Genomic DNA, 15,181 nt, shown 5'->3' on the forward strand with positions numbered 1-15,181 from the left:
ATTTTAAAATTTAGGTATTTAAGGAAAAGTAATGTATTTAAAAGCTGTCTGTTACCCACAGAGTATGAAACACTAAATTCACAATATTTCAGAACAAATGTAATCTATTTTGGTCATTTTCTCCATTACCTATACTAATTCTATTCCAGAGTATTAAGTCATCTTTCTTGTTTGCTTTTTTTTCCTGACAAATGCACATGAATTTTGAGTCTTGTTCACCTAGTGCTGAAATGAAGTAATAAATGTAAAGTGACTGTTTATGGAGTTAATAGACTTTAATGCATGTTTGTTTTCCTTATTTCTGTTTTATCTATGGGCCATGGTAATTACTTGCAGTTTTGGTTTGAAGCATCACTTTTACCTAACTTAGAAAAAAGGCTTAATAACCATCTATTTATGATTCCTTAAATATAGTCTAATCTGAAAATAGTTTTAGAGGTCATTTAACATTTTTATCCCTATAGGATGATTACCTAGGCTTTTTCGATAGAGCTTTCAAGGTTATATGCAGTTCTGCTTCAAAGAAAGAAATAAATAACTATTATCTCTTTATCCTAACATGGTCAGCCTTTTTCAGATCTTTTACCACATCACTGCTATCCTCTGGAATAACTTCGTTTTGTCATTGAGGTTTTGAAATTTGGACCCTCAAATATTGGCTCCCAATCCTGCACTGGAAAAATGAGGTTATTTTTCCAGTACAGAATAGTGTGGCTGTTATTTATTTTTATCTGTTCATGTGTCAAACATTGCATTAGCTTTTTCTGAAACTGCCATATGGAACTTGTATAAAATCCATGCTTTATGCTCCCTGATTTTTATATCTCCCTTATTTTACTCATATTTCCTGCTCAGGTAGTGATATGTTAGAATTGTATCTGTAGTCCAATAGTAACTTTATTCTGTTATTATTTTTCAGCTATAGTATTTGAAACTCTAGACTTTTTTAGCCAGACATTAAATTATTCTTTTCAAACTTGTGCTATCTGCATATCTTATAAATATGCATTCTCTGATGTTATAGAAGTAATAGATACTAGTGAAGAGGATAAATAATAAATTTTGTGGCATATTCAGCAAATTTTTAACATTCTCATTTTTTAAATTATATTTCAACCTATAAATCAGATGATATGTTTCTGGAGTTTTTTTTTTTTTTTTTTAATATATACTTAGATAATACTAACAGTATATACTTAGCAAGTTTTAGCAAAAGTTAAATGTCGTATGTTTTCCTCCATAAAGAAAATAAAACAGGAATAGTTTCTTATACTCTGAGAACTTATACTTAAAATTTTTTGAGTGTCAAAACTACCTTTTCATTTTATGCAGGATGATAGCAAGCAGGCACAGTTCTTAGCTCTAGCTGTTGTTTACTTCATTTCCGTTCTGATGGTTTCCAAGTATCGTGACATTTTAGAACCCCAGCGAGAGACTGCAAGAACTGGAAGCCAACCAGGTAGAAACATCAGACAAGAAATAAATTCACCAACAAGTACAGGTACTTAATATTTGTCTAATTATTTGAATTTTCATCATCATTTATCTCCTTTTTATTTAACTTTTACATCTAGATTTAAACTGGTTCTATTCATAATCATCTCAAGTATTTATAAGGAGGCAGTATATAAATGCCAATTTAATCTTGTTTAATTACACAAAAATGTAGAATGATATTGGCTATATTCTCATTTTATCAAGGTTTTGGGTTTAGTTTTTCTGTTTATTAGCATAAAACATTTATGCTACTACTTAATATACAAATAACTCATATATTTTAAATGTATTATTTTTAACCTTTATAAACATATGAAAGTAGGAGGTCCTTATAGAGAAGTTCAAAACCAACAGTAAGCCAAACTAGAAATCTTTGTAGCCAAGCTCAGTAGCATCTTTCTTTCTTTCTTTCTTTCTGTCTGCCTTTCTTTCTTTCAATATGTGTAGTTATTTCAGTAGCTAAATATTCAGCCAGAGATTTATAATAAACAAACATACACTCTGAATTTTATACCAAAGTTGCATCGACTAAAGTCAGAAATTTCTAGACAGCAGTGAACCGTTTTGGGTCATGTTGTCTTTCTCATCTATAGAAGATGCTTATGTTGTAGGAGTTCATGTATTATTAGCTTTGTTTACGCTGCTTGGAAATGATAAATACATTTTTGGCAACTAATATTTTAATATCACAGGATGCCTTTTGTCTATTGCATTTCCTGCCAGGTGCTTACCTCAAGGTTGTTTCTCTATTGTTTGCAGTGTTGCCTTAGCAGCCCAGTGATTATTTCATGTACCACTAGATTAGTTTGTAATGGAAATTATCCTTCCTAAATAAATGCATATGATATATACATTTATTGAATATTTTAAAAAACGAGTAGAAATTAGTGGTCAAATCTCTGCATTTTGTTTTCCATACTCATATCATATCTCATTTACTTTTTGTTTCTGTGTGGAAATACAGATTATGTTTAACTTTAATTCCTTATTGTTGCATGCTGTATTTATTTTGAGTATATAAACGTGGTATTTCTTTGTAGTATAATCTTACTTTTAACTTTTTACTTGACAAATTAAATGTTATCCTAACATTCCAGTTTCTGTGTTTCAACCATTTAAAACACAGAGACTCTATATGTTAATCAACTGTCTCTTCATTTTTAATGCATTCAGTCGTGTACGTATAAAGCAAGCAATATTTTAGTGAAACCTTCCAGTTCTTATTTTCTTGTGTGTTTGTATGTCTCTTTGTTTGTTGCAAATGACTCTACTTAACAAGTATGTTATTTCCTTTCCCTTAATACATAACTTCTTTCCTTCCTCCAGAGACACGGTCTTTATTGCTAGTACTGTTTGCATGTTGCAGTGATATAGAATTGTCTTGGATCTTCAGTGGACCATGTTGCAGGTTGTTACATGCTGGCTCAAATTTGATTCCATGATTTTCTCCACAGTTGTGGTCATACCATCTATCCCTCATCCAAGTTTGAACCATGGATTCCTTGCCAAGTTAATTCCCGAGCAGAGCTTTGCCCACTCATTTTACAAAGGTAATATTGACCTCATCTCCTGACCTGTTTGGGTATTCTTAAATTTCATCAATTGTTATACAATAACCATTCATTAATATAGTTGTTTATAGACACCTCAGCATATGGCTCAGGTTTCATGGAGATATAATACGTTGTATTTGTACCTGGCTATTGAGAGCAAAATAGTTTTTATATTTGTATTCCCTTGTATTTCTTTAAGTATCATCTTCAAATTAAGGCTGCCTAATTATATGGATAATAAGATGCACAGTGGTGGCATGCAGAAGAGATCACAGAAAAGTCCCACCATGTTATTGGGACCGAATTAGCTCTAAAATGAAGGCTACTGTAGAATGACAAGTAAAAAGATTTTAAACAAGCCTCAAAAACATCACAGTGATCTATAATTATTTAACTTTCTGTCAGAACAAAATTCCAACTCTTTTCAAAGGAATTCAAAAAATTCTTCAATCAATGCAATTATTCAACATTAAGCATTCAATAAAAATTATTAAGTGTGCAAAGAAAAAAAATGTGATGCATAAGCTGGAAACAAAAAAATCAATCAACAGAAGCAGATTCAGAAGGGATACATACATATTGCAGAGTTGTCAGATCAGGGCATTCAAACAGCTATTGTTAAGTATGTCCAAGATGTTCTTCAATCTAAGGGAAAAAATTAACATAATACAGAGAAAAATGAAAGCGTTTTTAAAGAACCAATTGAAAGTTTCAGAGATGAAAAATAAAACAGCCAGAATGATGTCTCTGGTTAAGATTAACAGATTATTCTGTGAAGAACAAAGGTGAGCCAAACTCTGCACCCAACCCCCGACCCAGGATTTTCCTGTGTACACACTCTGCATAATTCCTGGCACAGGGAATATGATGGATGTTATTCTTGTGACTAGGTTATATAGTATATGTTAGCACAGTTGCTTTTAAGAAAAGGCAATTGTACAGATGGCTCAAGTAACCTAATCACAGGAGCCCTGTAAAGGTTGAGAGTTTTCTCTGGCTTGTTTAGAACAGGATGTGAGAGCACCTTGGTGTGAAAGGGATATGACATAAAGTTCTTTGTTGCTGAGCAGCAAAGACCTGAGATTGTGTTGTAGAAGCTGAGAGTACTTCCCGGCTAACAGTCAGCAAGAAAGTGGGGGACTTAAGCCTACAAACATCAACAAACTGAATTCTGCCAATAACAGGAGTAATTTTAGAGAAGGTACCTGAGCTCCAGATGATCACCAGTGTCTTCATCCATCAGCTAATGATATGGAAGATCAACTCATAGAACAAATAAAGCAGGAAAGTGTTTATTATAATTTGAATGCACTGATTTTTTTTATAAATGCAAATTTGAACATAATGATAATATAAAGGGAAAAAATTCTTTTCAGATTTTGGTGCTTACAAAAAGTATCTAACTCTGAGTTGTATAAACTAAGAAGGATTAGACTAGATTAGATGGATTGTTGTCTGGAGTTTGTTTTGTGTAGAAGTCTGTTCTAAAAGGTTAACTGCAGTGACTGGAATATACTCTGGAGTAGTTAACCGGATTCAGAAGCCTGCATCAGAATTATCTGTGCACTGCTTTCTTTATCTAGAAAGGTTTGCTATGAAACAATTTTAGCTGAACTGCACAAAGGTCTTAAGGGTATTTTAAAATTTTGAATTACTTTAAGGCTGATGTGGTGAATTTCCTCTTCTCTTTATTATGTGATAATATGGAAGGTGATCATAAATGACTATCACTGCATGCTGTCATGCAGTGGTTATTAAGAAGAAAAGTTCTGTTGATGATGTTGGAAATGCAAAGTCAATTCATAGTATTTTTGCAAGATAAGAAAATAGTTTCATTACAGTTGTAAATATGTAATAGGGCTGGCTTCTTTGTCAGACATATAATATTTGTTAAATGAACTCAGTACTTTCAAGCAGGAGAGATTGCAGCAGGTATCAGAATAGATTAAAGGACAAAAATAAAAGTTATAATTTTGGTAATATGCAGTTTCTACAACATTTTCCATAGTTTAGTAATAATTATTTTAATAATATTATTTAATATTTGATAGTTATTACCAGTAAAGTATCTCAATCTTTAAGTGATCTTAATTTTACTCATCTTGGAAAGTTATCTCCTATCATTTTATGTATTTGATAGAATGTCTTATATTTTTCATTAAAATAAGATTCATAATTAAGACATTTATGAAAATGGAATCTTTAATTGAAATATATGCTTGATTATAACTGTAGGATATAAATTTTTGGAATTGAGTGTTGATGAACATTTAGGATGTATTTTGAAGATATAGTATTTCTAGCTTCGTTTTGGATAAAAGTTGTAAAATAGATGCATGTTCTGAGCTCTCGGAATTCTCATTCTGTCAACATACCTCTGTAAAATAGCTTTCTCCATTCTGCATGTTATTGAAACAAAACAAAAATAGACAAGTCGTATGTTATTCCCATGAATACTAATATTGCCATTTCTACTTAGATAAGTTCACAAGCAAAAGTTCATCACACTATAAACTTTAAGTACTTGTATTCCCAATATTTGTTCAAAATGTTTATAGAGACATTTCTTTGGGGGAATCACTCTTTGCTTAAAACTTTTTATTTATTATGTATACTGAAAAAGTTACAAGTATAATGACATTTGTGTAGATTGATCACCTGTGCACACACTCTCAGTGAACAACATGGATAATATTTGTATTTTTTCCCAATGTTACCTTCATTCTAATGATATTTATTGAAGTTTAAATTTATGTCTATGGAGTCAAATAATACAAGCTATTGTGCTTTATTTTCTGTTTTGAGAAGACTGATCTGGACTGTTTTTCAGCTCCTTCACTTTTCACCCCCTTTTTTTCCCTCATTATTAAGCCTTTTAGAAAATTCTGAACTAGCTCTTTGGCCTCTCTCTTCTTCATCTTTGATAGTTCTTCAGTTCAAAGCCATAGCCCTTCTTTGAGAATTGTATAGTTTCTTCATTGGACTTGTCTCTAGTCTGTTACTGATGACAAAATTTTAAGTAACACTATTATATAAAATAATAAAATAATGTAATGAAGTATAATTTATATTTAATATAATATATTCATATAATAAATCTTTTCTAATAGAGCCAATATAATGATTTTTCTTTCTAAAAATTTCTAATGAATTCCTATAGTTTTGTGAACAAAGTTAAAATGTCTTAATTGTGGCAAGAGTACTCTGGTTCTGACTTTCCTGGATTACTACAATCATCTCTTAAGTGATTTTCTCACCTCTTGTCTTGTTAATCTTTGTTCTTTTTTTTTATAGTTTTGCTGAAGTTCATTTAAAAATATAAATGAGGTTATGTCTCTTTTAACATAAAACATTTCTCATAACATTTAGAGTGAAATATCACAACCTTTGTAACTTCATTTCATGTGGTTCTTGCCTTTGCTCACTATGCCACAATCAAACTTAGTTCTTTAATTATACCAAGCACTTTCCTGCCTCGTGATCTTTGTTTGTTGTTCTAAGTTTTGGCTCTCTTCCCTATATTTCATATGACTGGAGAGTACTCATTCTTCAGGTGTCTGGTTAAAGGTCATCGCCTCCTCACAGAAGCTTTCCCTGCTACCATAGCGAAGTAGCTTCCACCCACAATAACCTTATTTTCTATCATAGCATCCTTTTTATTTCCTTTCTTGAATTTATACAGTTTATTTATTTGTTTAATTGTCTATTAGAATGTGTGCTTGAAGAAGGTAATCCCTAATCCTAGCATGACACTTGGAAGTTAATACAGTTAGAAAGATGGTAACAATAACCCTGTATACGAGACAGCAAAAGAGACACTGATATATAGAACAGTCTTTTGAACTCTGTGGGAGAGGGAGAGGGTGGGAGGATTTGGGAGAATGGCATTGAAACATGTATAATATCATATGTGAAACAAGTCACCAGTCCAGGTTCGATGCACGATACTGGATGCTTGGGGCTGGTGCACTGGGACAACCCAGAGGGATGGTATGGGGAGGGAGGAGGGAGGAGGGCTCAGGATGGGGAACACGTGTATACCTGTGGCGGATTCATTTTGACATATGGCAAAACCAATATGATATTTTAAAGTTAAAAAATAAAATAAAATAAAAATATTTGTTAAGTAAATGAGTAAGCCACTGAGAATGCTAAACACTTTTTTTTAAAGTTTAATACTGATGGTAGACATAAAATGTATTTAATTAATAAACACTAAAAACAGAAAATAAATTTTTATTGATGACATGTCCTAGTTGCGATTGAAGTTTTATGGTAATTATTTCACATTAGGTTTGAAACAACATTAATATTTAAGTGAACTTAAACATAAATACATTGTATAGTTTTCCTCTAACAATTTATTTTCAGGGAAAAGAATTATTTTTAATAATTAGGGTATTGTGCTAAATAATTTATAATTAGGGTATTGTGCTAAATAATTCTTTTTAATAATTAGGGTATTGTGCTACTTGTATAAGAATAGATGTATGGCGTAAGCATTTGATAATCAGGCTGGAATTTGTATGAGTATCTCATATATGATGAGTATAACTTTTCTAACCAAATTTAAGGAGAAGTATTTGGCAAGACGTAGGATTAGCAAATGAGGTAGCCAATTGAAAAAAATTTAATTTATATCCTTATTTCATATGTCATGCTAAATAAATTCTGCATGTATTAAAATTTAAAGCTAAAAAGGAAACTGAACATCATTCAAGAAAATTAAAACTAATATTTTAAATAAGAAAAGATGTTTTAAATCATAACATCAAAATATGAAGTTGTAAAAATACAGCTAAAAAGTTTTATCTCTCTGCATCTCTAAAAATATTAACAAAATTAAAAGAAAAAATGCAAACAGGAAAAAGTTTATATTTATTGATAAAAGTTAATAAATAAAAGCTTTAGTAAATAAAAAGTTCTTGCAGATCAATTAAAAGAATGTATCATAGTGATGAAAAAATATTAAAAAAGAAAACTGAACAGTTAACAGGCAATGTAAGTACAAATAAGATTTATGTAAATCTGCTAATAATCATTACAGCATTGTTTATCAGCTATACTCCTATATAAAATAAAAGATTAAAAAAAGTAAAAAGTCTACTAATAATCAATACATTTATGTTGAAGCAAAACTGCAGCATAATTTTCAAATTGGGTAAAATTTTGAAGGGTAAGAATGCAGATATGTGCATTTTACCTAGCATAAAAATATTCATAATCCTTAACCCACTAATTATACTCTTAGAATTGTATACAAAGGAAACAATGAAGGATATGCCAACAGTTTATATGCAAATATTTTTACCACGCAGTTTTTATGTAATTAATACCTAGAAATTAAACTCATATTTTTAAATAAATAGTTACATTCGAGTTTTAATTACATGTTGATGTCAGATACACTATATATTTTATATTATTTAGAGGTGAAAATTATGTAATTTTCAGTTACTCCTAGCAAATATTTTTCTAAAACTTCTACTCTTTAAAATAAATGTCTGCTTTCGGTATTAGTAAAGGAAGCCAACAAAAGCCTGCCACCTCTTTTTTTTTTTCATCTTCTAATTTAATCTTTCCATTTACTTTAAGATTTATTCAGTATATATTTGCTGAATAAATAGTTTCCTGTTACATACTAGGTATTGGAGATACATAATAGTGGGCACTAAGTTTTTATCTTTATGAAGGTACCATTCTAGTGAAAGAGATAGATTTTTAGAAACCACACAATTAAATAATATAATTGCAAGCTATGTTGTATTCTAAAAAATAAAATTTCACAGTATTATGAGCCTTGGTACATCAGATGTTAAAAAATCTGCCTGCAGTGCAGGAGACCTGGGTTCAATCCCTGGGTTGGGAAGATCCCCTTGAGAAGGTAATGGCTACCCACTCCAGTATTCTTGCCTGAGGGATTCCATGGATATAGGAGCCTGAACTTCTATAGTCCATGGGGCCACAGAGTCAGACACGACTGAGTGACTAACGCTTTCATGAGACCATACAAAAGAAGAAACCTAATTTAATTTAGAAATAGAGGAAAACAATAGAATGTGAAAGATGAGAGATCTCTTCAAGATAGAGATACCAAGGGAACATTTCATGTAAAAATGTGCACAATAAAGGACAGAAACACTATGGACCTAACAGAAGCAGAAATATTAAAAAGAAGTGGCAAGAATACACAGAAGAACTACACAAAAAAAAGCCTTGTGTCCCAGGCAACCATGATGGTGTGATCACTCACCTAGAGCCAGATATCCTGGAGTGCAAAATCAAGTGGGCCTTAGGAAGCATCACTACAAACAAAGCTAATGGAGGTGATGGAATTCCAGCTGAGCTATTTCAAATCTAAAAGACGATGCTGTGAAAGTGCTACACTCAATATGGCAGCCAATTTGGAAAACTCATCAGTAGCCACAACCCTGGAAAAGGTCAGTTTTCATTCCAATCCCAAAGAAGGGAAATGGCAAAGAATGTTCAAACTACTGCACATCTGCACACATCTCACACACTAGCAAAGTAATGCTCAAAATTCTCCAAGTGAGTCTTCAACAGTACCTGAACTGATATCTTCCAGATGTTCAAGCTGGATTTAGAAAAGGCGGAGGAACCAGAGATCAAATTGCCAACATCCATTGGATCATAGAAAAAGCAAAAGAGTTCCAAAGAAACATCTGCTTCATCAACTATGCTAAAGCCTTTGAGTTTAGCCTTTGTGTGGATTACAACAAACTGGAATATTCTTCGAGAGATGGGAATACCAAGCCATCTTACCTGCCTCCTGAGAAATCTGCATGCAGATCAAGAAGCAACAGTTAGAACTGGACATGGAACAACAGACTGGTTCCAAATAGGGAAGAGTACATCAAGGCTGTTATATGCAGAGTATACATCATAAGGCATGCTGGGCTGGATGAAGTGCAAGCTGGAATCAAGATTGCCAGGAAAAACATTAATAACCTCATTAATAACTGGGTCTTACTGAACTAAAACCAGGGTGTTTTCAGGATGGTATTCCTTTGGAACGCTTTAAGGGAGAATCTGTTTCCTTCTCTTTCCTAGCTTTTAGAGGCTGCCTATATTTTGATTCCAAAATCACTGCAGTTGGTGACTGCAGCCATGAATTAAAAGATGCTTGCTACTTGGAAGAAAAGCTATGATCAACCTAGACAGCATATTGAAAAGCAGAGACATTACTTTGCTAACAAGGGTCCATCTAGTCAAAGCTATGGTTTTTCCAGTAGTCATGTATGGATGTGAGAATTGGACGATAAAGAAAGCTGAGCGCTTAAGAATTGATGCTTTTGAACTGTGGTGTTGGAGAAGACTGTTGAGAATCCCTTGGACTGCAAGGAGATGCAACCAGTCCATCCTGAAGGAAATCAATCCTGAATATTCATTGGAAGGACTGATGCTGAAGCTGAAGCTCCAATCCTCTGGCCACCTGATATGAAGAACTGATTCATTGGAAAAGACCCTGATGCTGGGAAAAATTGAAGGCGGGAGGAGAAGAGGACGAGAGGATGAGATGGTTGGATGGCATCACCGATTCAATGAACATGAGTTTGAGCAAGCTCCGGGAGCTGGTGATGAACAGGGAAGCCTGGAGTGCTGCAGTCCATAGGGTCACAAAGAGTCGAACACAACTGAGCAACTGAACTGACTGAATTTAAGGTTCAAAAAAAGCCTCAAGAAAGCAATATTAAACTTTGAAACAAAGGATGAATATGTGGCTGCGTTTTCTGAGGAATTCCTTGGCATATTTTGCGAACATATATGAATGGAACACAAGAATGAAGGGAAAGAGAATCATTCCATGAATTTATATAGATAGGAACTAAAACATGTAGGGCTTGCAAGATTGTGGTTTTTACACTAAGATTGTGGTTTTTAAACTAAGCAGAGGAGTGTTGCATTAGTGTTCTATTGCTGCCATAACAAATTACCACAGACTTACTGACCTGAAACAACACAAATTTATTCTTTTACATTACTGTAGATAAGAAGTCTAACATGGACTTCTAACTGGACTAAAATCATGACATCCTCAAGACTACATTCCTTTCTGGAGGCTCTCGAGGAGATCCATTTTCTTTGTCTTTTCCAGCTTCCCAAGGCTACTCATATTCTTTGGTTTATGGCCTTCTTCCTTCTCCCTCCATGTTTGAAACCAAGAACAGGGCATCTTTCAGACTGTTCTGGAGTCATATCTTCCTCTTGGCACAACCAGGAAAGACTTGTTGCTTTGGAGTTTGATTGAGTCCACCTGGGTAATTCAGGATGGTCTCTTCGAAGCCCTTACATTGAATGTAAGGTAATATTCACAGGCTATGGAGAGTAGGATGTGGATATCATTGGAAGGGAGGGAGCGTTCTTCTGCCTACTACAAGTATCATATAGTTGTACAAAGTATTCTGAGTACAGTGAGGGAATAGAGGAGCAGGGAGGGAAACTGACAAAACCAGTTGGAGGCTGTTGCTTTCTACGTAAGAAATGCTGTGGCTTAGAATGAGGGTGGTGGCAGTAGAGATTAAACAGGAAGGTAAATAAGAGACATATTTTGGAAGTAAAATTTGACAGGATATGGTAACAGATTGGATGTGGCACATTAGGGTATGTGATGTTCTCAAAGATAACACCTGGCTGTTCGGGAGATACTGATCTGCATATAAAGAGGCCAAAGCTAGGGGAACTGAAGATCAAAAGAGAATAACTGGTAGAGTGGTTGGGCTCTGTATTTTCTTTTCTCTTTGGCATTCTGGTTAATTTTTATGCAGTTTACCTCAGTTCAGTTCAGTTCAGTCGTGTCCCACTCTTTGCGACCCCATGAAATGCAGTACGCCAGGCTTCCCTGTCCATCACAAACTCCCGGAGTTTACTCAAACTCATGTCCATTGAGTCGATGATGCCATCCTACCATCTCATCCTTGTCATCCCCTTCTCCTGCCTTCAGTCTTTCCCAGCATCAGGGTCTTTTCCAGTGAGTCAGTTCTTTGCATCAGGTGGCCCAGAGTATTGGAGTTTCAGCATCAGTCCTTCCAATGAATATTCAGGATTGATTTCCTTTAGGATTGACTGGTTGGATCTCCTTGCAGTCCAAGGGGCTCTCAAGAGTCTTCTCCAACACCGTAGTTCAAAAGCATCAGTTATTTGGTGCTCAGCCTTCTTTATAGTCAAACTCTCACATCCATACATGACTACTGGAAAAACCATAGCTTTGACTAGTTGGACCTTTGTTGACAGAGTAATGCCTCTGCTTTTTAATATGTTTTTCAGATTTGTCACGGCTTTTCTTCCAAGGAACAAGTGTCTTCTAATTTCATGGCTGCAGTCACCATCTGCAGTGATTTTGGAGCTCCCCCAAAAAAAGTCTCTTACTGCTTCCATTGTTTCCCATCTATTTTCCAGGAATTGATGGGACCAGATGTCATGATAATAATTTTCAGAATGTTGAGTTTTAAGCCAACTTTTTCCACTCTCTTTCACTTTCATCAAGAGGCTCTTTAGTTCTTCTTCGCTTTCTGCCATAAGGGTGGTGTCATCTGTGTATCTGAGGTTATTGATATTTCTCCCGGCAACCTTGATTCCAGCTTGTACTTTATCAGGCCAGAATTTCACTTGATGTACTCTGCATATAAGTTAAATGAGCAGGGTGACAATGTACAGCTTTGACGTACTCCTTTCCCGATTTGGAACCAATCTTTTGTTCCATGTCCAGTTCTAACTGTTGCTTCTTGACCTGCATACAGATTTCTCAGGAGGCAGGTCAGGTGGTCGGGTATTCCCATCTCTTGAAAATTTTTCCATAGTTTGTTGTGGTCCACACAGTCAAAGTCTTTGGCGTAGTCAATAAACCAGAAGTAGATATTTTTCTGGAACTCTCTTGCTTTGCAGTGATCCAACAGATGTTGGCAATTTGATCTCAGGTTCCTCTGCCTTTTCTAAATCCAGCTTGAACATCTGGAAGTTCACCATTCATATATTGTTGGAGCCTGGCTTGGAGAATTTTGAGCATTACTTTCCTAGTGTGTGAGATGAGTACAGTTGTTTGGTAATTTGAACATTCTTTAGCATTGCCTTTCTTTGTAAATCGAGTGAAAATTGACCTTTTTCAGTTCTATGGCCCTTGCTGATTTTTCCAAATTTGCTGGTATACTGAGTGCAGCACTTTCACAGCATCATCTTTAAGGATTTGATATAGCTCAACTGGAATTCCATCACCTGTGCTAGTGTTGTTCGTAGTTATGCTTCCTAAGGCCCACTTGACTTTGCATTCCAGGATTTCTGGTTCTAGGTGAGTGATCACAGTATCATGATTATCTGGATCATGAAGGTCTTTTTTGTTGAGTTCTTCTGTGTATTCTTACCACCTCTTCTTAATATCTTCTGCTTCTGTTAGGTCCATACTGTTTCTGTCCTTTATTGTGACCATCTTTGCATGAAATGTTCCCTTGGTGGCTCTCATTTTCTTGAAGAGATCTCCCCATTCTATTATTTTCCTCTATTTCTTTGCATTGATTGCTGAGGAAGGCTTTCTTATCTCTCCTTGCTATTCTTTGGAGCTCTGCATTTAAATGGGTGTATCTTTCCTTTTCCCCTTTGCATTTAGAGTCTCTTATTTTCTCAGCTGTTTGTAAAGCCTCCTCAGACAACCATTTTGCCTTTTTGCATTTTTTATTCTTTGGGGATAGTCTTGATCACTGCCTCCTGTACAATGTCATGAACCTCCATCCATAGTTCTTAAGGTACTCTGTCTATCAGATCTAATCCCTTGAATCTATTTGTCACTTCTAGTTTATAATTATAACGGATTTGTTTTAGGAGCAGTAACCCCACAAGAGGCTGATCCAGACTTGCCTGCGAGTGTCCAGGAGTCCCTTGTGGAGGCGTGGGTCAACGGTGGGTGCTGCAGGATCTGGGGCACTGAGTGTGGCAGTGTGTGCATGGACCTTTTGAAGGAGGTTGTCATTATCTTCATTACCTCCACCATAGTTTGGTCTCAGGTCAGACAACAGGGAGGGAACATAGTCTGGCCCATCAACAGAAAGTTGGATTAAAGATTTACTGAGTATGGCCCCGCCCATTAGAACAAGACCCAGTTTCCCCTACAGTCAGTCTCTCCCATCAGGAAACTTCCTTAAGCCTCTTATCCTTATCCCTCAGAGGACAGACAGATTGAAAACCACAATCACAGAAAACTAATCAAACGTCACATGGACTACAGCCTTGTCTAGCTTGATGAAATTATGAACCATGCCCTGTAGAGCCACACTCAAGATGGATGCATCATGGAGGAGAGTTCTAACAAAATGTGGTCCTCTGAAGAAGGGAATGACAAACCACTTCAGTATTCTTGTTTTGAGAACCCCATGAACCATATGAAATGGCAAAAAGATATGACACTGAAAGATGAGCTACCCAGGTCAGTAGGTGCCCAATATGGATGGGCACCAATATGGATAAGAGTGGAGAAATAACTCCAGAAAGAATGAAGAGACAGAGACAAAGCAAAAACAACACCCAGTTGTGGATGTGACTGGTGATGGAAGTAAAGGAATCAGTGAACTAAAATAGACTGGAATGGGCGAATTTAACTCAAGTGACTATTTTATCTACTACTGTGGGCAAGAATCCCTTAGAAGCCCTCGCAGTCAACATAGGAGTCCGACATGCAGTTCTTGGGTGCAAGCTCAAAAACAACAGAATGGTCTCTGTTTGTTTTCAAGGCAAACCATTCAGTATCACAGTAGTCCAAGTCTATGCCCCAGCCAGTCATGCTGAAAGAAGCTGAACAGTTCTATAAAGACCCAAAAGACTTTCTAGAACTAACACCCAAAAAAGATGTCCTTTTCATTATAGGGGACTGGAATGCAAAAGTAGGAAGTCAAGAGATACCTGGAGTGACAGGCAGATTTGGCCTTGGAGTACAAAATGAAGCAGGGCAAGGGTAACAGAGTTTTGTCAAGAGAACACACTGGTCATAGCAAATACCCTTAATCCAACAATACAAGAGAAGACTCTACACGTGGACATCACCAGGTGGTCAATACCAAAATCAGACTGATTATATTCTTTGGAGCCAAAGATGGAGCAGCTCTCTACAGTCAGCAAAAACAAGACCA

The 15,181-nt window shown here is 35.3% G+C and overlaps 1 protein-coding gene across 9 annotated transcripts in view; it reads left to right on the forward strand.

Annotated features, from left to right (window-relative positions):
• Nucleotides 1–15,181, forward strand: part of NBEA (neurobeachin) — a 656,478-nt gene that overhangs the window by 238,404 nt on the left and 402,893 nt on the right. For all 9 annotated transcript variants that reach the window (XM_025263201.3, XM_044927359.2, XM_025263205.3 and 6 more), the window contains 2 exons: nt 1,333–1,501; nt 2,952–3,047. In XM_025263201.3, the coding sequence (XP_025118986.2) occupies nt 1,333–1,501; nt 2,952–3,047 (265 nt within the window). The remainder of the gene's footprint in view (nt 1–1,332; nt 1,502–2,951; nt 3,048–15,181) is intronic.

Source organism: Bubalus bubalis, chromosome 13 (genome assembly GCF_019923935.1).
Source record: "Bubalus bubalis isolate 160015118507 breed Murrah chromosome 13, NDDB_SH_1, whole genome shotgun sequence".
In the NCBI taxonomy this organism is placed as follows: domain Eukaryota; kingdom Metazoa; phylum Chordata; class Mammalia; order Artiodactyla; family Bovidae; genus Bubalus; species Bubalus bubalis.